Source organism: Engraulis encrasicolus, chromosome 7 (genome assembly GCF_034702125.1).
Source record: "Engraulis encrasicolus isolate BLACKSEA-1 chromosome 7, IST_EnEncr_1.0, whole genome shotgun sequence".
NCBI classification, from domain to species: domain Eukaryota; kingdom Metazoa; phylum Chordata; class Actinopteri; order Clupeiformes; family Engraulidae; genus Engraulis; species Engraulis encrasicolus.
The window spans coordinates 38,646,467-38,671,648 of NC_085863.1; the positions used below are offsets into that span (position 1 = coordinate 38,646,467).

The 25,182-nt window shown below is 48.8% G+C and overlaps 1 protein-coding gene across 2 annotated transcripts in view; it reads right to left on the reverse strand.

The window, feature by feature from the left end:
* Positions 1-25,182, reverse strand: part of LOC134452843 (14-3-3 protein epsilon-like) — a 42,940-nt gene that overhangs the window by 11,887 nt on the left and 5,871 nt on the right. For both annotated transcript variants that reach the window (XM_063203478.1, XM_063203479.1), the window contains exons 2-3: positions 11,299-11,498; positions 58-164 (exon numbers count right to left, since the gene is read on the reverse strand). In XM_063203478.1, coding sequence (XP_063059548.1) covers positions 58-164; positions 11,299-11,498 — 307 coding nt within the window. The remainder of the gene's footprint in view (positions 1-57; positions 165-11,298; positions 11,499-25,182) is intronic.

The window sequence follows — 25,182 nt, forward strand, 5'->3', positions numbered from 1 at the left end:
AGTCAGTAAAAAACCTGAATTAGCCTATTATAATTATATATATTCTGTGGCACGTACATTTTGTAGTAGAAAACCTTTGATTCTCCCGAGCATGCAGCAGGAATGAGGTGCTTGTCCAGTACGTCCAGAATGTCGTTACAGATGTCCTTCAGTTCTTTCTCGACCTGCAGACATGCACACAAAAGGGATACAAAAACACCACATTTAAACTAAAAATAACACACCATCAATTAAAAACCTAGAAATGTTCACAGATTGAGTTCAGTTCTCAGGCAACCTACAGACACATAAAAAAACCCCACCATATGTAGACCTGAAAACGTATGGGTATATTCTATACCCTCGGTTCTCTGAGGGAGATAAGTGAGACACAGACTGTGACTCTATGGGGTTTAGCGCCCTCGCGCGACCGCTCTTGAAGCCTTTTTAAACACGCCTATTGGCTGAGTTGAGCTGTCACTCATAGGCGCCCGCCTCCTATATAAACTGTGACAGCTCGCTCATCTTCACATTACCCAGCTCTGCAAGACGAGCGAGCAGGAAGGGGCAGCACAAGTCTGTGTCTCACTTATCTCCCTCAGAGAACCGAGGGTATAGAATATACCCATACGTTCTCTTTCGGTCGAATCGTTCGACACAGACTGTGACTCTATGGGAGTTTTAAATACGCCCCTGAATGCTCATTCCCAACCAGTAAAAAATAACGGGAGTGAAAAACCACGCTGAAAGTGCAAAGCAAGACGCGGCGACACCTCTAGTAGAGTGAGCTCTGAGAGCAGGGGGGTCTTTCCCCGAGGCCCGATAGGCCATTGCAATCACATCAACAATCCAATGGGACAGCCTCTGTGTCGAGAGCGCCTGTCCCTTAGAATTAGTTGCAAAGCAAACAAATAGTTGGTCGGTACGCCTGAATGAAGAAGTTTTGTCCATGTACAAGCGTAATGCCCGGACCGGGCAGAGGTAATGTAACCTCTCCTGTTCCTGCGAGGAGAAAGGAGGGGGGTTGAAAGACGTCAGTTGTAGATCGCAGCTGCCGTACAACATAGACACTTTAGGAATAAACGCTACATTGGGCCGAAGCGTGACATTATTATTATCCGCACTGAATTCCATACAGGAGGGGTGTATAGAGAGAGCAGTGATCTCGCTCACCCTTTTAGCTGAGACAAGGGCCAGCAAGAGGGCAGTTTTGTACGAGAGGACCTTAATGCTTACAGTCTGTAGGGGCTCGAACGGGGCTTGGGAGAGCGCGTTCAGCACCAAGGAGAGGTCCCAAGAGGGAACGGTCGAGCGCACAGCAGGTCGAAGGCGTCGAGCGCCCTTCAGAAATCTGTTAGCCAGGGGGTGCGCTCCCGGAGATACACCATCGTAGCCTACATGGCATGCTGAAATCGCTGACAGGTAGACCTTAAGTGTAGAATAGGCCAGTCCCTTCTCGAATAATTCCTGAAGGAACGTAAGTACATGGGTGATAGAACACTGAAAGGGGATAACGCCCTTCTGAACACACCATCTCTCAAACGCCCTCCACTTCATATCGTACACAGATCTCGTAGATGGAGCTCTGGCACTCTGAATAGTTGCAATAACATTCGGTGGCAGACCTATTGATCTTAATGTATCCCTTTCACGTGGAAGGCGTGTAGGTTCCACGCTGACGGGTTCGGGTGAACTAACTCCCCCCCCATCTGTGACAGAAGGTCTTTGCTGTTGGGGAGTCGCCAAGGCTGCCCGGCCAGTAAGAGAAATATCTCCGCTAGCCAGGGCTTGTTTGTCCACCAGGGAGCAATCAGCACCAACGAGAGGCTCTCCTCTCTCACCCTCGCTAGTACATGTGGGATTAGATGGACTGGGGGGAACGCATACAAGAGAGTGTTCGGCCACGGGTGTGATAGCGCATCCGTTCCCAGTGGGGCATCCCTGTCTCGAATGGAGAAGAACAGTCTGCAATGTGTGTTCTCTCGTGATGCAAATAAATCCACCTCCGCGCGCCCGAAGCGTTTCCACACGAGCTCGATTACGCGCGGGTGTAATCTCCATTCCTGATTGGAGAGGCATGCCCTCGATAGTCTGTCTGCACGTACATTCAGCACGCCCGGAACATGAGTGGCTCTGAGCGACTGTAAGTGAGCGTGTGCCCAAAGTATAATATCGCGAGCTATGCGGTGAAGCCGAAGCGACCGCAGGCCCCCTTGGTGATTTATGTATGCCACTACTGCTGTGTTGTCCGTACGGACTAAAACGTGGTGATGGCGCAACAAAGGCAGGAAATGCTTTAGCGCTAGGAACACTGTTGTCAGCTCCAGGACGTTGATGTGAAGCTGACATTGGTTTTCTGTCCAAACACCACCCACAGCCAGATCCCCCAGAGTGGCGCCCCAGCCACTCAGCGACGCATCCGTTGTCACCACACGTCGTGTCACGATGAGTCCCAGTGGGGCTCCCTGTGACAGTAGTGCGGGGTCTCGCCACGCCAGTAGCGCGCGGATGCATGGGAGGGAAACCGTTACCTGCCGGTTGAGGTGTGCTCTGCGCTCGGGGTGCAAACGGAGCGCGAACACCCATCTCTGCATGTCCCTCATATACAGTTGCCCCAGCGGTACTACTGCTATCATAGATGCCATTAGACCCAGAAGGCGAAGGCAAATACGAAATTTGACTTTCTTTCCCAGTTGGAAATTGGAGAGACACTTGTGAAATGATTCCACTCGTTGTGGCGTGAGTTTGGCACGGAACGTGGTGCAGGGATTAAAGTAAAAAAAAATCCTGAGCCTGAACTTTTTGGTGCATCCACGCGACCCTATACAATACACGGTGAAACGAGAATTTCATTGCTTTTTAAGCTTAGTATTTACACTTATGTTTATCTTATTTATCTTATTCTGATGTGGGTGCCATGTCAGGGTCAAAATGATGAATGACTTGAATGACTTTTGCAACTCGAATAGGGCCTACCAAGGAGACCAAAAGGGTGTCAATAGCGTGAATCATTATTGCATAATTACATACTTATTATGCATAATATTGTAGTTACATGGGCCATTTCATCACAAAAGCATGAGAAAAGTATGTGTAGCAGAATATGACCAACAAAGATTGAAATACCATGACATGTTAGATACATAACAGAGGTAAAAGCATAATCTTTGGTTACTTAGGCCTAAGTGTTTAATCCTGCCTTTAAAAAAAAAGAAAATGCAAATGCCTGGACATGACTGAATAATAATAATGCAAAATACCTTTGGTTTTAACAAATTACAAATGCAAATCAACTTAATTCATCAATGTCATTTTGGTGGCTACTATTGACTAGATATTGTCTGTAGATAGATGGGTTCTAGGTTTCTCAGCTGTACAGTCAGCAGGGCCGGTTTTTAGCATAGGCCGGCTAGGCGGTCGCCTAGAGCGCCATGTGAAGAAGGAGCGCCGAAATGGCGCTCTCCTATGCGTAATTTTGCGATATGAAGAGTGGCGAAAGCGCTCCTCACGGCAAAGCGCCCCTCAGCCAATAGTAATATCTCTTCCAACTGTCTCTGGGAAGTCTGTGAACCAATAAACAGACAGTTCTGAGAAAGGGGGCGGGACGAGTGACAGCGTGCGGTCTATTTTGAATTTGGAGACTCACTCGAGAGACAGAGGGGGCAAGCGCAAACAGTACTGCTGCTCTGCTGGATGGAGATTATTATGTTCTCATTAAACCACTCATTGCATGATGCAGGAGTTTCAGAGGGTGTTTTGGAACTATGTGATTTAATCAGCAACCGTTTGTGATTATGGAAAGCCTAATAGTTATGAGGTTACTATTTGGAATTAGAGAGAAAAAGAGCTTTGTTTTTGATCAGAGAAATCGCTAGTTAGCATGCTAACATTAGCCAAGTATGCCAAGCAATGAAATCCAGTAAAGCAGCTGTTAGTAGCCTACTCACTACTCACTAACACCCACCTGATATCATAATACTTGCTTAGGTTGACAAGCAATGTAAAGTAAGACTGGTGCAATGTTTAAAACAATTTTAGCTGCCATATCTCCTTCCATCCACATGCATTGCCTGCTTGTTGTAAGCTTAAAAAAACATTAATTTCCAGACCAGAATGACAGCCTACATTAATCATGTAACAGAACCATGCACAGCAGACAAGTGAGGCTATTTACTATATTTTGTATATTATGAAATTCAATAGCGTGACAGCTCTTCTCCCTTTCTCTCACCCTGTCCCTCCAAACACATAGATAGCCCCCTTCTCATTCTCCTACTCACAAATGCACCACTATTTCCAGTCCAGAAATGAAATTGGTTTGGAAGACAGCACAAATGTGTAGCTTATTAAAATTGTTATGCTACCATGCTTTGTGATGCTGTAGATAGTGTAGATCAATGCAGACCTCCTTGGTAGGCTTATTGTCTACACATGCATTTTACATGCAAATGTACTGTATCACTCTCCTGGCATTTCAATTTCACGTTACAATTCAAACACATTGATAACCTCCCTCTCATCTGGGGTTGGGGGCCCCACCACCATCACATCCAACACACCACACAGTGAAGCTACTTTCATGCGACTCAATCTGATGTGTTGGTCGCCTGTCAAAAAGAACCACAAATCCATTTGATGAAAAACGGTTATTGTTCTTGATGCTATTTAGTTAAGCTTACTAATGATATTAGTCTTGTGTTCTGTGCGGTATAAGAAAGATTCTCACAATCATCATGAAAACGGCACCTTGAGATGTGTGTAAAAATGTGCCAATGACAGAACCCAACAACCAAAGCAGCTAGTGGGATGTAACTTGCTGCTGTCTGCATGCAGACTGCCATCTTGCTAGGCGCTATTTGAGTCACTTTTAAGTTGAACACAGCGCCAATGTCAATACTTTTGCATTGTTTTTTTTCCATCGAGATAATACCAGTTAATATGTAGGTGGTGTTTATAAGTAACCCGATTCCTCTTAGCTAAAACATTAGCATAAAAGTTCGGTAGTTAGCGCGCTAACAAAACTCTGGCATCTGCAACATGCTGAAGTGAAACTAAGCTTTTTTGTTAAATTCTAACAAATAACAAATTATTCTCTTAGGTGTTCTCACAAGTAGTTGTAGACTGAAGCACATCTTCCTACAACCTCTTCCAACAACCCCAGAAAGTAATCTGGTGATTGATTCATGAATCACGGTATCCAGCCATTATTTTAAATGGAACTACCGTTAGCATAATTCACAGGCAGTGGTTGACATTGGGAGATGAGACACAGATAAGGGTCCGCTCGCCCGCTCCACACTCCGGGAGATGCTGTGACAGCTGTGTTAAGTTCTGAGTTGGGTTCAGAAATTATCAAAAGACACAGAGGGATCGAACGTCTGTGGAAAAAACAGAACCTTGTGTGTTGTTGACAGCTAATTATTAGCACTGAGCAGAGAAGCTCCATCAACACAACGACATTCTGTAGGCTATGTCCAAACACACAGTTTTAGTAGTTTTAGTCCAGTTTCATTTATGTTTTGACGACAACGGCATCACCAATTCATAGCATGCAGTTTAGTTATCTTTACACATATTTCTGCTCATAGAGCAGTAAACGGTGCAAGGTGTCTTGCCATGTAGAGCGAGTTGTTGACACTGCTCTGTGACCACGGCATGAGAGCGGTGAGTCGGCGACTGCGAGTAGACCGGCTGTGGTGGTCCGTCCGGTTTGAGCAAGATACTGAAGTAGCACGGTTTCCTAAGACCTGCCCCCTTCTGCTTCTGATTGGTTAACAATGTTAGTTTTAGTGAGCTCCTTGCTACCATTGGCTGACAAACGCAGGAGGGATTTCGGTTGTCTTTTTTTATTTTATTTATTTACCGTCAATTTATTTCCTAGTATTAAAAAAAAACCCACGGCCAATCGCTGCAAGCCGGAAATCCGGCATATGCCGGAGAACTTTAATCCCTGGTGGTGGAGTCCAGTGTGAGGCCCAGGAAGTGCACAGTTTGAGCTGGGGTTAGCACACTTTTCTGATAGTTTATTCGGAAACCTAGGGATTCCAGATGGCTGCGGAACAGATGTGTGTGTTCCGTGGCTATCTGCGCTGACGGGGCGCATAGAAGATAATCGTCTATGTACCCGAAAATACGCATTCCTCTTTCTCTCAGTGGGGATATGGCAGCATCCATAATTTTTGTAAAAAGACGGGGTGCAGTAGCCAGCCCGAATGGCAACACTTGGAATTCTAGTGCCCTGCCCTCGAAATAAAATCTCAGGAACTGTCTGTGGTGTTTGTGTATGCTGACGTGAAAATACGCCTGTTTCAGGTCCAGTTTTGTGAACCAGTCCCCGGGTTTTATGGACGTAATGAGTTGCTTGTGCGTCAACATTTTGAAGGAATATGTTCGTATGTGACGGTTCAGCGCTCTCAGATCTAAGATGGGGCGAGAACCCCCGTCCTTTTTCGGTACAACGAAATACCTGCTGTAGAACCCCGACCGTGCTACGTGTGGGGGAATTATCTTTACAGCGTTCTGCTGGAGTAGAGCTTCTATCTCCTCTCTTAGTATTCGAACCGAATTTGTATTCACCACAGATGGAGTTAGCCCCTGAAAGCTCGGAGGCTTTCGCGCAAATTGTATTTTGTACCCATGCTCGATCGTAGACAGAACCCAAGGACACGTTACGTGTATGTGCCAAGTCGCTAAACGGTGTGTGAGCGGCTCTGGACTGTACAGGGGTATGACTGTGTTTGGTCGTGCGCCCGCGGTCTGTAGTGGGGAGTTTAGCCACTGAGTCGGGGGGCATAGTGGGTATGAGCGTGTGCGAGGGGGATGCTCGGCGCACGCGTTTGCTTTTAATAGTATTTTTTCTCGGGGCTGAGGGCTTATGAAGCCGTGTTTGTTCGTGAACGACCCCAAAGCAGAGCGTGGGTGTGTGTGAGAGACTTTTATCAGACCCAGAGGTAGAACCGTGGGTATGGGAGTGTGAGTGAGGGCACTGGGGCTTAACAGCTTTATTTGTGTCAACAAGGGGAACATGCTTGTGCGACATTGTGTGTTTACGGACCACCCCAGAGTTGAACGTGGGGGTATCTTGGTTTTGTGACGGGCAGGGCGCGTAATGGCCGGCCCGACACCGTGAAGGCTGGTAGGGCAGCCTAGCTAGGCTGACTTCTTTTTCTTGGGCATCGGGCGGCCACGTCCTCGTCCGGCGCCCGCGTCCAGTTGGATGGTAGGGCGGCGTGCCCATGCACTGTGAACCACGGTCGGCTGTGGAGGTGGCTGAGCAGGGCGGGTCACCGGTATGGTCCGTCTAGCCGTGTGCCACTGGCGGGAGGGTCCGGCAGTAGTAGTAGGCTGGGTAGGAGGTGGGTTTTGTACGCCCGGGTTTCGGGGGGGTACTGGGTGGGCCAGTTTGCGGGGAAGACAGTAGCCAAAGGCTTCGTTCTCCTTTTTCTTTGACTCGCACCGCGACTGCATTGCCTGCACAGCGGAACCGAATAACCCGGTCGGGTCCACTGGTGCGTCCAGGAACGCGGGACGGTCCTTGTCTTGAATGTTCGTCAGGTTGAGCCAAAGATGTCTCTGGGCTACCACCGTCAGACCCATTGCTCGGCCTATGGCCTGGTTAGAACAACGTGTGGTCCTCATAACGAAGTCCATTGCCGTTCGAATCTCGGTCCATAGTTCCTTCACCGGCTTGTCCTCGTTGATAGCGGCACCCACTTCTGCCTGTAGCTCGGCCACGTATGCTAATAGCAGCGAGACCGTGTTCTGAGCGCGCGCAGCCTGTCCCAGGACTTTAAATGTTTTCTCCAATTGCTGGGAGGAAAACTTTGGCTGCTTGTGAGGCAGTTGTGCAGAGGCTGACAAACCCGTGTTGGAGTTGGGGGCTAGGTAAGAGGCTACGGACTGTTCCACTTTGGGGCAGTCAGATAACCCCCTCTCTGTTGCTCCCTCCATTTCAGAAAAAGAACCGAAACCACCGATAACCACTCGATTGGAGTAAGGTTTGTTCCAAGTTCTAGTCACGTCATCCAGGCAGTCCTTAAACGGTGGGACTGAAGCCTTGGGTGCCGGTGCGAGCGGGGGCAGGAAATTACCGTCGAGCCTGTTGCTAGCCCGGACCGGTGGCGGTTGTGGCCACACGAGTCCGAGGCGCTGGGCGGCGCGTTGGCAGGTTTCCAGGAATAGTTTTCCCGCTGACGTTTGATGTTCGACAGTTGGCTCCTCGCAGACCGAAGTGGCGACGGAGGCAGGGGGGGTGACTTGGGTGAAGGGGAGAAGCGATTCGCCGTCCCCGCACTCCATATTAGTCTCTCCTTCTGTGAAGGAGCACTCCTCCACATCGGCAACCGACTCGGGGGCGGGGGGCAGTAGGCTCCCGTGACCCGCTGTCTCGTCGCCAGACCAGTTAAGCAGTTGTGCCTCGTCATCCTCGCTCATCACCAGCTCGGAGAGTAGGGGGTCCGAGAGTGGTTGGGGCTCCAGTGGTAGCCCGAAGCATTCGAAGCGCTGCTGTAGTGTTCTCAGCGAGAACTGAGAACAGTCTGTGTATCCCCGTGGGTTCTCCAGGGCCTCGCGGGCATGCTGGAGACCCAGGCAGTTAACACAGGCCGGGTGGTGGTCCTTGGAGTCGATGAACTGACCGCACGCGTTCGGGCATGGGCGCCGTTTTGGGCGCGATGCGGAGTGCATGGCGAGTCCGTCCAAAAAGAAATAAAATAAAAATATATATCTCCAATATCGTTATCGTAGGGGTAGCGAGCTTGTGCGGCTGTCCGAACGAAAAACGGTATGAAGAAAAGGTGAAGCATGCAGGTGGCGAGCCTTGGCGGCCAAATGCTAGCAGGTGTCTTAGCAGGGAGGTTCGCAAGCTAATGCGGCGAATACTCACCTCACGAAAAAATATTCTTTTTCTTTCCTTCTTTCTTTCTCTTTTCCTCTCAATACCTCGACGCTATGTGGCAAGAAAAAGTCTTCTTGCCAGCGGGCTAGCTGTTGAGTCGGGGTATAGTCAAGAAAGTTGCGGCGTGGTACTCTTCCGAAGGCTTGTAGGCGAGTCTTGAAGAGCTAAAATGTGAAGATGAGCGAGCTGTCACAGTTTATATAGGAGGCGGGCGCCTATGAGTGACAGCTCAACTCAGCCAATAGGCGTGTTTAAAAAGGCTTCAAGAGCGGTCGCGCGAGGGCGCTAAACCCCATAGAGTCACAGTCTGTGTCGAACGATTCGACCGAAAGAGAACTTCAAACGACAATTCGAAACCTAGAACTTTTCTCACACAGTCCTCCACAGTTCCCATATCACTGTACAAGAGTCTGTTTTTAGCAGCAGAGAAGGGCTTGCAAAAGGCTGAAGGAGGCCAATGGGAGGTGTATTGTGGCTCCCGCGAGCCTGCCGATCCCATTCACACCTCTCCCCGAACTGATGTGTGCCACCAGGAGGGAGGAGAGCAGGTGAAGAGCTGATTATCAGGCCACAGCTTCTCTTCCATCTTTTTCATCCCCTCTCCTCTCTTCTTCCCTCATCTCCCCTCTTCTTCGCACCCATCCAGTCTTCTCCACTCTCCTGTTCTCTCCTCCATCATCCTCTCCTCTCCTCTGCAAGGCCCCGCGCCACAGTATGACCTACATGCCAACTAGCATTGTGTGCTGAGAGGATTTCTGGGTTACAGCGGCCTGGGAACAATGTGCTTCGCAAATTCAGAATCATTAGTTGGCGGTGTGTACATAGACTGAGAGTACAAGAAGGTCGACATAGCTGCAATAGATAGTGGCCCGACAAAAGTCTTACTGGCAGGGAGCAATAATCCCATAGCATTTAGTAATCTGGAGTTTCTGTGTGCTCCACAAATACAAACCCAATGTCAAAGTGGGGGGACGACTTAGATTGAGTTTACTTTGGGCAGCGGAGGGAATCAGGAAATCATGCAACCACAGTTTTGTTCTAAAAGAAGTTCACATATGGATTAAAAACAAATCCTCAATGTCTGCTTCATACTCTTTACCACTAATCCAGGATATAATTTGCATACATACAGGTACACTATTTGCATGCATACAGCTAGAGTACAATAATCCATCTTGTACATTAGCACATGTATGTTGTGTCAGATTCATAAATTACAGTATACAATCTCCAGTCTTACTATTCAGACACTAATGAATGCTGTAGCCCACAATAGGAACCCCAACCCATGCAAATGCCTTGACCTTTTCATTTTGAGAATATCTTCGCCTTCCCACCAATCTTTTTTTTCTTCTTTTTTTGAACAGGTACAGGATGACTCAAACAGGAACAGTAAATGACATACAGTATATACAGTACTATGACACATTAAGAACAGAACATTATGACAAATTACGAACAGTACATTACATTCGTGAAATAGCCTTACAGCCTGTCTTGTACTGAATACAATTACAGCTATTTATCTTACTATAATGATTACATCTTAATACCTTCACCCCGGTAGTTCACAAATCATGTGGCCACCAAATTAAATGGTAACCAAGGCAGCACTGAACATAGAGAATGAAACCACAGGTGCATCAAGACGCATAAAAGTAACCAGCCCTGTTGCTACCTACAGTCACCTAGTTACTGGCAAGACTAGTAGAAACAAAAGACAAGGCCATGCTCAGGACTAAATTTAGAGAATGACAACATTGTTCAATTCAGTCTCTAGCGGCAAGTCTATATTACTATGTGGCAAAGTTAACAACGGCTTTTCAGCAGTAGTTTCACTACATTTTCCACAGGTAACACATAAAAAAGCACACTGCAAATCAAAGACACTTTGTCAGTGCTCAAAATGAACTGTGGCCACACTATGGACACCAGCAGTGCTGTTTCCATTGAAAGACACTTCATCTTACTATAACACCAAATCCGTACAATTGTACTACGTAGCAAAAGGCCTGAGGTCACTAATCATGTCAACTACGTGCCCGAATCAGCTTGTAAATTCAGTAAATTGATAGGAGGGTCAACCTGGATTTAGAAGCTACAATCCAGTACCACGTGTATACTAAAAGACCAAAAAAACCAAGGCATTTGAACAGGTAACATTTACAATATGTGTCTCTTGATTGTCGTTTCTGAATCTAGGCTGCACCTCACTATTTATGATGTGTTTACTATGTGAATGATGTTTATTTATGAATGCTACTTGACACCTTAATTTCCCCCCCGGGATCAATAAAGTTACGTTACTGCTACACTACAACTCTCTGCTATCAAATCCTGTGTGTGTCAGAACTTTTACGGCCCTTGCTATGGACCAACACGGCTGCAAAAGCAACCCCACCCCCACCCCCACCCCAGCTGACCGTTTGTCTGTACTCCCGGATCATCTTGAGTTTGTCTTCGCTGCCCTTGCTCTCCTCCTTCTGTTCGATGCTGCTGATGATCCTCCAGGAGGCTCTCCGGGCGCCGATGACGTTCTTGTAGGCCACTGACAGCAGGTTCCGCTCCTCTACCGTCAGCTCTGTGCCCATGCGCGCCACGTTCTTCATCGACTCCACCATCTCTGCAGACACACACACAGATGTACAAGAACTATTAACATCAATGTAGCATGAGAAACTTCACCACTCTCTTCAATGACCATTTACTTACTTACACACACGCAAACGCGCGCACACACACACACACACACACACACACACACACACACACACACACACACACACACACACACACACACACACACACAAAACTTTGGTAACTGTCATGGTCTCTCTCCCGACTCCAGTTAACTAGCACTTACTGCTTTCAATTATCCCTCCTGCTCACTCTGCTCTGCTTAATTGCAACACCTGTGCTCACTCTAATCTGCTCAACTGCTACACCTGCTCTCACTCTCCCTCCTCATTGGCCAGCCAGCTGCACCACATTCACTCTGCAATTAACCCCTGTATTTAAAGCTCTGGTTTTCAGTTCCTCTCCGTCAGACCGTCTTCGAACACACTCCTGATTCCTGTTCCCTGGCAATTCAACTCTGACTCCTGTTGACGAACCCGGACCCGCTCTGAAACCCTGTCTGATCTCCAGTCCTTGAAAGCCGACCTGCCTTCCGTCCTCGACACCTGCTCCTTCCTCTAGCCCGGTAAATTTGACCTGCCTTCTGCCATACGACAACGATTTTGCTATTGCCCTGAACTGTGCCTCTGCCCCCTGTTAATTGCCCTGTTGTGTGTGTGTTCCCCCCCCCAGGACTTCCGGACCATCCACCACGGCTTCTGCTGACGCTTCTCTGCAACTGGGGGGCACACACACACAGGCTCCTGGACTCTCCCACTTCCCTTTTCCCCTAAACGTAAATAAACCATCTAACGTGACGCAACTGTGGTCCTCTTCTGTCTGGTCCGTGACAGAACGGTCTGACCAGCATGGACCCAGCGCACGGCCAACCCAACATGGACACCGACGAGCCAGAAGCACCTACCGCCATGCAACGCCTGGAAAACACAGAGAGAGAGGTAAACCGCAACACCGGCGACATATCCTCCCTACTTCAAGTCGGCCACCAACAGCACCAGCAATTCCAGCACCAACAGCAACAGCTTCAGCATCAGCAACAACAACTTGCAATGATCATTCAACTGCTCACCAATCTTTCTCCTCCATCTGCTCCCACCGGCCCAGCCACAGCCAGCCTGCTCACCGATCCAGCTCCAGCCAGCCTGCTCTCCGGCCCAACTCCAGCCAGCCTGCTCTCCGGCCCAACTCCAGCCAGCCTGCTCCCCGGTCAAGCCCAAGCCAGCCTGCCCGCCAGCCCAGCTCCCGAGTCATCTGCCCAGGCCGCTGTCGCCGTCGCTGCCGGAACCCCAGAGCCCAAGATAGGCAATCCAGAACGGTTCAACGGCGACCCAACCCAGGTACGGGCATTCCTGACGAGCTGCCGTGTCCAGTTTACCCTGCAACCCAGAACCTTTGCCACTGAAGGGGCGAGGGTCGGTTATGTGATCACTCATCTGACAGGCCGAGCTCGACTCTGGGGAACGGCGGAGTTCGAGCGACAGACCCCAGCCTGTGCGACCTTCAACCAATTTGCTGAGGAGATGCTCAAGGTTTTCGATTTGGAATCCACAACTGCCGAGGCATCCCGGACCCTGATGAGTATTCGCCAAGGCAGAAGGACTGTTGCGGATTACTCCATCGACTTTCGAACTGTGGCAAGTCGGAGCTCCTGGAACATGGAAGCGTTGGTGGATGCCTTCCTCCACAGCCTGGCAGACTACATAAAGGACGAGATGGTATCCCATGATCAACCCGTCACTCTTGATGAGGCCATTGCTCTGGCTGTCCGCATCGACCGCAGGATCCAGGCCCGCCGTCGTGAGAGGGGGCGCCAGAATCCATCCACCAGCACAAGGAGCGTCCCAACTGCTTTTCTGTCCTCCCCTGCCACACCATCTAGCCAGCCAGACCAGTCTGAACCGATGGAGATCGGCCGCGCCTCCCTAACCCCTGCGGAACGCCAGCGGCGCATCACCTCCAACTTGTGCCTGTACTGCGGTGGTGAAAATCATAGAGTCGCCACCTGTCCAGCAAAAGCCGGAGCTCACCAGATGTAGGAGGAATCCGGATGAGCTCAATGACTATTACGCCCTCCATCAGCCGTAAACCCCTTATCCAAGTCTGTCTTCATCTGTCTGGTACCACCCACACTCTGGCAGCCCTGGTGGACTCTGGTGCAGAAGCAAACATCATTGACACAAGACTTGCTCATCAGCTGGGCTTGGGAATCCACCGCTTGTCCACTCCTGTTCCAGCCCGGGCCCTGGATGGTCACGTACTTGGCACAGTTACCAGCATCACAGCCCCCATCTCTATGATGGTGTCAGGGAACCACCAAGAGACCATCTGCTTCCACCTGCTCAGCTCCCCAGGCCAACCCCTAATCCTGGGCTACCCATGGCTCCGTCTCCACAATCCTCACCTTGATTGGGCCTCTGGAACTGTAAAAGAGTGGGGAAATGACTGCCACCTGACCTGTTTGCGAGCAGCCTCGCTGCCCCCCAGCTCAGTACCCCCCAGAACGGCCCCTGACATTTCCAATGTTCCTGAATGTTACCATGGCCTCAGAGAGGTGTTCAACAAAACCAAAGCCACATCTCTGCCCCCACACCGTCCGTACGACTGCGCCATTGATCTCCTTCCTGGGGCTGCTCCTCCCAAAGGTCACCTCTACTCTCTATCTCCTCCGGAGAGAAAAGCTATGGAGGATTACATCAGGGACTCCCTGGCAGCTGGGATCATCCGCCCGTCTTCTTCTCCTGCCGGTGCCGGGTTCTTCTTTGTGGGAAAGAAAGACGGCTCCCTTCGCCCCTGCATTGATTACTGAGGCCTGAATGATGTCACAGTGAAGAACCGGTACCCTCTGCCTTTACTCACCTCTGCTTTTGAGCTGCTCCAGGGATCCACAATTTTCACCAAACTGGACCTCAGAAATGCTTACCACCTAGTGCGAATAAAAGAAGGTGACGAGTGGAAAACCGCGTTCAACACCCACACCGGCCATTACGAGTACCTGGTAATGCCATTTGGCCTCACCAACGCCCCAGCAGTGTTCCAGGCTCTGGTGAATGATGTGCTGCGGGACCTGCTGAATAAATTCGTCTTTGTGTACCTCGATGACATATTAATATTCTCCAGAACTCTGTCCGAGCACACCCGTCATGTCCAGCTGGTTCTTCGACGGCTCCTGGAGAACTCCCTCTATGTCAAAGCTGAGAAATGCGAGTTCCACGCTCAGACTGTCTCATTCCTGGGATACATTGTTGCTGAGGGCAACATTCAGATGGACCCTGCAAAGGTTTCGGCAGTTACCTCCTGGCCTGTTCCGGAGAATAGGAAGAAGTTGCAGCAATTCCTTGGCTTTGCCAATTTCTACAGGAAATTCATCCGGAACTACAGCTCCGTCGCCGCTCCCCTCACAGCTCTGACCAGCATCAAACACCCCTTTTTCTGGACCCCAGAGGCCAACACAGCCTTTCATACCCTCAAGGCCCGGTTCACCACTGCCCCCATCCTCCAGATGCCGGATGCAGACCGGCAGTTCGTCGTCGAGGTGGATGCCTCAGACGTTGGAGTTGGGGCCATACTCTCTCAACGGGCAGAGGACAACAAGTTGCACCCCTGTGCATTTTTCTCCCGCCGGCTTTCACCTGCAGAGCGCAATTATGATGTTGGAAACCGTGAGCTGTTGGCCGTCAAGCTTGCCCTAGAAGAGTGGCGTCACTGGCTAGAGGGGTCTACTGTTCCGTTCCTGGTCTGGACCGATCACAAAAACCTTGAATACATCCGCAATGCCAAACGTCTTAACCCCAGACAGTCCCGCTGGGCCCTGTTTTTCACCAGATTCAACTTCACCCTGTCATACCGTCCAGGCTCTCGGAACACCAAGCCAGACGCCCTCTCCCGTCAGTTTCAGAAAGATGATGCCCCTTCCCAGGAACCTGCATCAATTCTGCCGAATCCCTGCATCGTTGCTGCCCTGACCTGGGATGTTGAGGAAGAAATTCAAAAGGCCCTACGCGACCACCCCAGTCCCAGTGCGTGCCCAGATGGTTGTCTTTTTGTCCCGAAGAATATGAGGTCACGGGTCATACAGTGGGGACACAACTCCCGCCTTGCCTGCCACCCGGGTTCAAACCGCACCTGCCGTCTCCTTGAACGGCGCTTCTGGTGGCCTTCTTTGGGAAAGGATGTTAGAGAATTCGTCCGTGCCTGCCCCATCTGCACTCAGAACAAGTCCTCCAATCGGCCCCCTGCTGGTTTACTACAGCCCTTACCAGTGCCCACACGACCCTGGTCCCACATCTCCTTGGACTTTGTAACTGGCCTCCCACCATCAGGTGGGATGACTGTCATTCTCACAGTGGTTGACCGGTTCAGCAAGATGGCACACTTCATTCCCCTCCCAAAACTGCCATCCGCCAGAGAGACTGCCCAGGCTGTTCTTGATCATGTCTTCCGTCTACACGGGCTGCCAAGGGATGTTGTCTCTGACCGGGGCCCACAATTCACCTCTACATTCTGGAAGGAGTTCTGCCATCTTCTGGGGGCCACAGTGAGTCTCACCTCTGGGTTCCACCCCCAGTCCAATGGTCAATCCGAACGGGCAAACCAGGAGCTGGAGAAGGCGCTGAGGTGCATGGTTTCTCGCAAACCCCAGGCTTGGGCGCAACAACTGATGTGGATAGAGTATGCCCACAACTCCCTCACCTGCTCTGCCACTGGTATGTCGCCTTTCCAGTGTGTGTATGGCTACCAGCCCCCCCTGTTTCCCAGCCAGGAAGGTGATGTTTCCTGCCCATCTGCCCTAGCCTGTGCCCGCCGTTGCCGCCGTACTTGGTCGCAAGCTCGTGCCACGCTACTCAAGTCGGCTGCCAGCTATGCCACTGGGGCTAACCGCCGAAGGTCACCGGCACCCTCCTACCGTGCTGGCCAGAAGGTGTGGCTGTCAGCCAAGGATCTGCCTCTGCGGGTGGACTCCCGTAAGCTGGCACCTCGATTCCTCGGCCCGTTCCCAATCCAGAGGGTCATCAGCCCAACCGCAGTCCGGCTCCAGTTGCCGACATCCATGAAGGTGCACCCTACTTTCCATGTTTCGAAAGTCAAGCCAGTGCATGAAAGCCCGCTGGTCCCAGTGACACCTCCTCCTCCTCCTCCTCGCCTTGTTGACGGTGGGCTGGTATACACAGTTCGGCGCCTGCTTCGGTCCAGACGGAGAGGTAGGGGCATCCAGTATCTGGTCGACTGGGAGGGCTATGGGCCTGAGGAGAGAACCTGGGTACCGGCCAGTCGGATTGTGGACCGGACGCTCATCGCCGACTTCCATCGTCTGCACCCCGATCAACCCGCTATCCGTAGGGGCCGTCCTAGGGGGGCCCCTGACCGTCCTACCCGCCCGACTGCCTGTCCTGTGTCTGACCCTGGCCCTGTACCTGTCCTGCCCCCTGATCACGACCCTGCGGCTCCCTCCGACGATGAGGGTGCTCACTCGGACTGCTCGGAGGAGTTCTAGCCCTCCTCCGGCTCCCCTCCACCCCCCCGACGTGGTGTTGCTCTTGGGACTTCTGGGGCCGTCCCTTAGGGGGGGGGTTCTGTCATGGTCTCTCTCCCGACTCCAGTTAACTAGCACTTACTGCTTTCAATTATCCCTCCTGCTCACTCTGCTCTGCTTAATTGCAACACCTGTGCTCACTCTAATCTGCTCAACTGCTACACCTGCTCTCACTCTCCCTCCTCATTGGCCAGCCAGCTGCACCACATTCACTCTGCAATTAACCCCTGTATTTAAAGCTCTGGTTTTCAGTTCCTCTCCGTCAGACCGTCTTCGAACACACTCCTGATTCCTGTTCCCTGGCAATTCAACTCTGACTCCTGTTGACGAACCCGGACCCGCTCTGAAACCCTGTCTGATCTCCAGTCCTTGAAAGCCGACCTGCCTTCCGTCCTCGACACCTGCTCCTTCCTCTAGCCCGGTAAATTTGACCTGCCTTCTGCCATACGACAACGATTTTGCTATTGCCCTGAACTGTGCCTCTGCCCCCTGTTAATTGCCCTGTTGTGTGTGTGTTCCCCCCCCCAGGACTTCCGGACCATCCACCACGGCTTCTGCGACGCTTCTCTGCAACTGGGGGGCACACACACACAGGCTCCTGGACTCTCCCACTTCCCTTTTCCCCTAAAAGTAAATAAACCATCTAACGTGACGCAACTGTGGTCCTCTTCTGTCTGGTCCGTGACAGTAACAACACTTTACTACACAAGTTGACAGTATCGTCATAAGGATGACTTAGTGATGACAATAGCCAAATGGTCCCTAATGACACCACTGTCACGTTTGTCATTAATGACACTGCGTCATGCGTCATTTATGACTGTCATGCCATGCTTATGATACTGTTGTCAAGCAACGCGTTCCCAAAACTTGACAACATTCTTCAGTTGCGATATGCTTATCGCGAAAATGTCTTAATTATCGCGAACAAGTAAAACATTTCTGTGCAGTCCAATCACTTGCTGAATGTCAACAAATGTGCTAGAAGCCCGCCATGACCAAAGCCATGCCCCCCACACAGACCGACAAATTAGTGACAAGAAAAACACCTGGCTATATATCTAAATATCGCTATCGAGGTATTGCATTCTGTTATCGAGTATCGTGCAGCACTAATATATGCTACTGAGATAAGTCATACCCAAGAATATATGTACCCGTCAAAGTGGCAGGTGAGACTGAAAGTTCTACCCATTTCCGGCCGGTGGACATGTGCCAATGACAAGCCCTGAAAGGCATGCATGCACAGATTGGACACACATATGTACAACAAACAAACACCACTGCTACACAAAAAACTTCATTACTTTCACCATCACTACACCAATGTATACTACAACACAAACTACATTGCAGGCTAAGTCTGTAAAAATACACCTGTCAAGACAAAGAAAGTGGAACCATCAAACTACGGCATTGTTTTCAGGCAACCTGCTTACTCATGTCAAAATGATTGGCCTTTAAAAACAATGATAGTCTGCAGTGATGTTGGGTGCTCTCAGATACAGGCTACCCAATAAAGATAAGGATCGACAATCAGATTTCAGTTGAGAATACAATTTAAACAGACCAACGATACAGCACAATTGAATTGTATGTTATGCATTTCCATTACATATACCTATATGTTCTGCCCACCATGTCTGAAAGGCTAAAACCATAATTCCATAAAGGGCATTAAGATTTCCCATCGTGGGAACATACCGTATAGAAAGCAAAGGCGGGAAAAACAACCTAGCCTCCACTACCTTGCATGGAGTTGTGTTTCAGTGGCATACTGTATACTGAGGAAACAACTGTTGTTATGATTACATAAACACCGGTGGCACCTCGGCGGTGCCCAGGCCAGACAGCAGACAAAAGCATCAGCCATACAAGGCAGTCGGAGACAGAGATTCTGGCGAGGTGAGCTCAGAGTCAGACGAGGCTTGGAGGAGGTCTGAGCAGGGAAATGGTGTGTGTGTGTGTCTTCTTTGTGTGTAAACGTCTGTTTCGGTACACAATTCTGTATGTGTGTGTGTGTGTGTGTCAGTCAGTCTGTGTGTGTGTGTGTACTGGGGGGAGGAGTGTTTGTTGCCAATGCGCTGGGATCAGCTGTGTGAGCTCCTGGTAAGTCCACAATGGGAGTGGTGGTAGCAGGAAAGCAACCCCGCCCTACTAGCCTCCTCTCCTCATCCTCTCCCCTCCAACACTACGCTGCTCCTCTCCTCTCCCGTCCTCTCTGACGCTATGCTACTGCTCCACTACTCTGTTCTCAGCTGCTGCCTGGCAGTGCGAGGCGAGTGAGTCAGTGAAAATAAGCTCCTTACTGCGAGAAGGGGGGGATTACCAGAGCCCCACGCCCAAGCGGCCTACTGCCTGTCGCCCACTACACTCCCTCACTCACTCCCACTACTACCACACCACCAACAACAACCACCTCCAGTGTAAGGCTTGGGTGGTATCCAATACCCTACCTCAAATATATTGATGACATTCTACTACACTGGTACTTACATCAGTATTTCAGATTTTTAAAAAAAAAATGTGTTGTATGTGTGGTATAAACAATAAGTAAAACCTCTATTAAAATCACTATGAAAGACAAGTGTCATCAATAAAGCTGCTAAGAATTAATTCTTTTTTTAAATTATTATTTATTTTTTAATAGAAAATGGAAGAAACTGAACTGGCACCACCAGCACAGCTGGGGGGACTAAACCCCTGAAGCCATGAACTCATACAATGCCCACTCTCTGTCCCCTACCCTCACAAGCATGCAGGTCTACTGCTATTGTGAATCAGGAGAAAAAATGCAATATCCTTCCATATCACAAACAGAAAGAGGTGTTTAATTAACCTGCTATTAAAAAAACACACTGTCATATGTTCCTGGTCCGGTTCCTTCTGGTCTGTACAGTGGAAGTGCTGAGGAACTGATCCAAAGGGAAAAAAATTGGGAGCGTAGATCTTTGGCATGGGTGACACTGGCTGGAGAAGCTATCAGTTCCGGCCAAAAGCCTCCCACTAAGCATGCATATGTAGAAAATTTCCCTGCAGATTCATAAAGTATCCATCTTCTTTGCACAGTCCCGTTCAGATGCTGGGGTCCTGTCGGCCTAGACTGCCTATCCAATGAGCGCAACAACAAACCCGCGCCTTGGCCACAGCTCTGGCTATGTTAAAGGTGCACTGTGTAATATTTTTTACCCGTTTATTTCCAGAATCCTTGTTTCCAATTCACAGTGTTACCTTTTCCACAAACCACCACCATCAGATTCTCAGTATTCATTATGACTGGGAAAATTGTAGCCTGATAAACCAGACTAAATGTGAGTAATTTAGTCTGGCCCAGATGAATGATCCATCCGGAGATTGTTGAGAACAACCCGTTGTCTTTCAAACCATGTCTGTGCCTATAGGCCAACGCTCTGCCCAATCAGCACAACTGACAATTCCTACCATCAAAGAACTTGTATCCACGTTTTATAGCCTGTCTGTAAAACGGCGAAAAAGTCCTTCTTAAAAATGAATGAGCGTAGAACATCTTCCTGAACACGTGCCAACGAAAACCTCCAGTCTAATTCTTCCAAAACTGATTCCAAAGCAGAGTCAAACGAGAGCTGTTCAATCATTCTTGTTGTTGTGCTTTCCCCAGCATCGCGAGCTTCGTCATCATTCCCTCAAAACCCCGCCCACTTTGATTCAAAACAAATATCTGCATTGTGATTGGTTTGCCAGATTCAGGCCATTCTGGCAGCATCATGCCATTGATTCGAGGCTAGACCAGTCGCAGGCAAAAAAAAATTGGCCGCCAGCGGGTGGCGCTAGTTCACTAGACTAGGAAAATTGCACTCTTCATATATGAAAAGGTGGATCTTCTTCATATTCGCCATTTTGAAAGTCCAGAAATTGACTTTTTTAGCTGTATCACTTCGGGTACTTTGATCTTTTTATGAATGTTTACAAAGTAATAAACAAATATTAACTAGTATGACCAATTTTGGCACAGTGCACCTGTAACAGGCTACCGGCCATTTTGACTATACTAGCCGCAACCCAACTTGACAGAACACCAACTGACTGAATAAGACTCACCGAAGGTAGAGGACACACAGGGGTCCTGAAACAATATGCATAGTACCCACCGACATCAAGGAATACTGTGTGCATTAAGATTATCATGCCCCCCAGTCATGTTATCTCAAGCCTTCAGTTGAAACCAAAAACTCAAGAGGTCCAGTAGCTTACAACAAAACTCACTGGACCAAATGAAGGAGAAACAGCTCAGGTAGAGCCAATAATCTACATTTCCTTTACAGAGCAGGGCTCCAGACTAACTTTTTTCACTGGTTGCACTGGTGCGCCTAAAACATTTTTTTAGGTGCACCAGCACAAAATTTAGGTGCACCCAAATGTTTTCACCACCCCATACACACACGCACCTCAGCTTTAAAAAAAAAATAATAATTAAAAATAATGACAATAGCAACAATAATAGAATAATAATAATAGTAATACATTATTTTTATTATAAATGATAAATTATTATTATTATTATTATTATTATTATTATTATTATTCTATTATTGTTGCTATATTTTAAAAGACCTGGAGCATTATGTGCTATAGACTAGTCTTCCAAATGTGCTCCTTATAAGACATGACAGTAGGCTACCTAACTAACACATCTTGGCTACAAGCAGTTTGGCTGGTAGAAAAGACCAAATTAGTAGCCTTTTAGTCAGTTATGTGTTTGACTAGTAAGATCAACATACCAGCCTTTTCTGCAATAAGGCTACACACACGGCACAAGCACAGAGTTACAATATGAAGATGGATAGATGGATGGATGGATGGAACAAACCCTGCTAAAATGTCATGATTTTAAAAATCATTAGACATAAATAGCCTAGCTTATGTTTACAGTGGAATCTGAGGTGGGTTTTGTCTATTTCTCACTCACTCACTCACTCACTCACTCACTCACTCACTCACTCACTCACTCACACACTCACACACTCACACACTCACACACTCTCTCTCTCTCTCTCTCTCTCTCTCTCTCTCTCTCTCTCTCTCTCTCTCTCTCTCTCTCTCTCTCTCTCTCTCTCTCTCTCTCTCTCTCTCTCTCTCTCTCTCTCTCTCTCTCTCTCTCTCTCTTGCTGTCTCGAGGTGCATGAACGATTCCTTGCCGACTGATAGGCCTATGTAGCCTGCCCTAATCGCTATCAAAAAAACTCTCACAGAAGTCCCGACAGACTAGCGCGTCACCTGTTGTTTGGCCAACTCTGCACGCGGCTCAAACGGGCAATTATTCGCAGCCGTCTGCGTTTTTGTGTGGCAATGTTTAATATCCGCTCAAGCCATTTCGTTTTTCCCCGTGATTGTGACTCTCGTGTTTAAAATATCCTCACGTCATTTTGCTGTTTTTACCGTGCTTGTAGCCTAACTCTCTCGTCCGTTGCAAAACTCGCTGCCACATGTGAACTCGGATAGTTGAGCGAAGTCGAACATTCTATTCTGAAACGTCGGGCTGCCTGTGAACGAGGAAGGGGGAGAAAGCTACGGTAGTTCAGCGGAGTTGAAGGAATGACCGCATCCACACGTTTTATTGTGTGATGATGGGCCACTACTGTAAAATGACTATTCATTTTATGTCCATTAAAACGGTTGTTTGGTAATTGATTTGGTTCTACTGATGGCTGGTCGCACCGGTGCGCCTAAAAATATTTTTTAGGCGCACCATTGAAAAAAATGGGCGCATATGCGACCAAATTGGTCGCACTCTGGAGCCCTGCAGTTCGTAATGAATAACTTATTCATTCAGCCAAATAGCAAGCTTAAGACAGAGACGGCATGAACAAAGACAACTGCAGATGACTGAACATGCAATCGGACCACTTATCTCTCAGTTTCAGAGCATTAATTACAGGCACTTCCTGCTGCTACTGCTGTTATCTTCATGCACACTGAAAACTGATGGTAGCACCTTAAGCCATTAAAAAGCCATCACGAAAACCCCACCCTGTTTGATACCTAGACTTTGTATCTGTTCATCTATGAATCATTTTTCACACTAACCCGGTGAGGACCCATCTCCTTCAAGGCAGAGTGAGCTACTTGATAAAAGGGGAAAAGCTCACTTGAGATTACGTAGTACCACCAAACACTTTACGTTGCATTAATTTTGCGGCCCTGCTGTGGCCTAACAGTAGGGCACTGGATTACTACGCTGGCGACTCAGGTTCGATTCCTGCCCGGGTCATTTGCCAATCCTTCCCTGTCTCTCTCTCCCCACTCATTTCCTGGCTCTCCAGAGTGTGTGTGTGTGTGCGTGTGTGCGTGTGTGTGTGTGTGTGTGTGTGTGTGTGTGTGTGTGTGTGTGTGTGTTACTCAGATTTTGCTATACGTTTACTGCCATGAGCAATAATGTGTGTAAGGTCTTCGTTCTATGTAAGCTGTCAGACACCTTGATTTCCCTTTGGGATTAATACAAGTACTCTACCCTACTCTACTCTAGTCTCCTCCACTGTCATGTGAAAAAATAAAAGGCAAAAAGCCCTAATATACATATATATTTTTAAAAAATGCACATTAGCTAATTAATTACATGAAATAGGCTGAGCCTAAGAGAAAATTAAGTGTGGCTGGCTTGTGTGTTTTTGCAGAATAGGCACCGGTGAGCCTATTTTCGGCAGCGGTTACCAAAATGGTGTGGCGTTCCCGTCACAGGGCTATTTATGACCTCATGCACCTCTGACCTTCAACACGTAGCCTGCTACTAGGCAATGCAAAGGTCAGGAGAATTCTGGCATTCAAAGGTGTTTTGTGTCTATTTGCTGTGGAGAGGACTTTCCCTGGAGAATAACTGGTAACTAACTAAACCCACTCAATATAGTACATTTACACTGTGTGCAGTCACTTCCACACTACCAACATAACAAAACGTTCTCTGTGGAACTAAAAAATAATAACTAGGCCGCAGAGTGGTGGTCCAACCAGGCCAATACATTGACAATCCACATTTCTGATCAATGTGTGTATAAAGCACTGTGAGACCCGTGGACCATGGATCTGCATTGGCAGTAATAAAGGACACATGCACACGTCATTGATTTATTATTCATGACAAGTGAGGTTAAGCAGTGCTTTGTGGCACTTGATAGGCTGACCTTGATGGACAGGAGGGACACACCTAAGTAAGGTGGCTTAAGACTTTAACTTCCGAACGAGGTGAAAAAAAACTGCAACGCCCCTTGAGAAGTCACGAACAAACTGCTCAAAAAAGGACGACCTTTGAAAAAAAAAGAAACTAGGAGCTTCTGATTAATGAAAGACGTGTCTCTGCGATCTGAATAAAAAGGACAACGAAGTAAATGGGAGGGTGGCCTACGGCTGCCTGCAAATCCATTTTAGAGTCCTAATGTGATTACAGGCGCGGCAGCAGGGTTCATTTAACCACTTCTGTGCTCTTTAATGGAAAGCCTGGGCCCGCGCCCGGTTTATCACAATCCATAAGCAAAAACGGAAGAGGCACCAGTGGACTAGCAAAGCCAAGGGAGGCAGGCAGGCAGGCAGCCAGGGAGAAGGGGAGGAAGGGAGTGGGGGGAAGCCTGGGCCCGAACTTCCCAGTTTAGGACAATCAATAAGCAAAAGACAAGGCTCCTGTGGACCAGCAAGCGAAGCCAAGGGATGCAGCCAGGTAGGTAGACAGAGGGAGGGAAAGCCTGGTCCCATGCCCAGTTTAGGGCAACCCATAAGGCAAGAGAAGGAAGGAGGTAGTGCTGCAGCACACAAGTCCAAAAATGCATGTGCAGGACAAAAGGGCTAACTTTATAACATAAAACGGAATCTCTGTATGTGCTCTCCCTCCCTCCCTTCCCGATTCATATGCAAAAAGAAGCTCCAGTGCCCTAGCAAATCCAAGAAAGGAAGTCAGGCATGTAGGAAGGTAGGAAGGAAGGCAGGCATGTAGGAAGGTAGGAAGGAAGGCAGGCATGTAGGAAGGTAGGAAGGAAGGCAGGTAGGTAGGGAGAGAAGGGCTCATCACCCTCAGTTTCAAAAGGTAGGTGGGGGTAGGGGTAACTCCTCGTGCCCAGGGAGGTATTTGCGAATCGTGTTCAAACAAGACGAGAGGAGGCCACCATTCATGACTCAT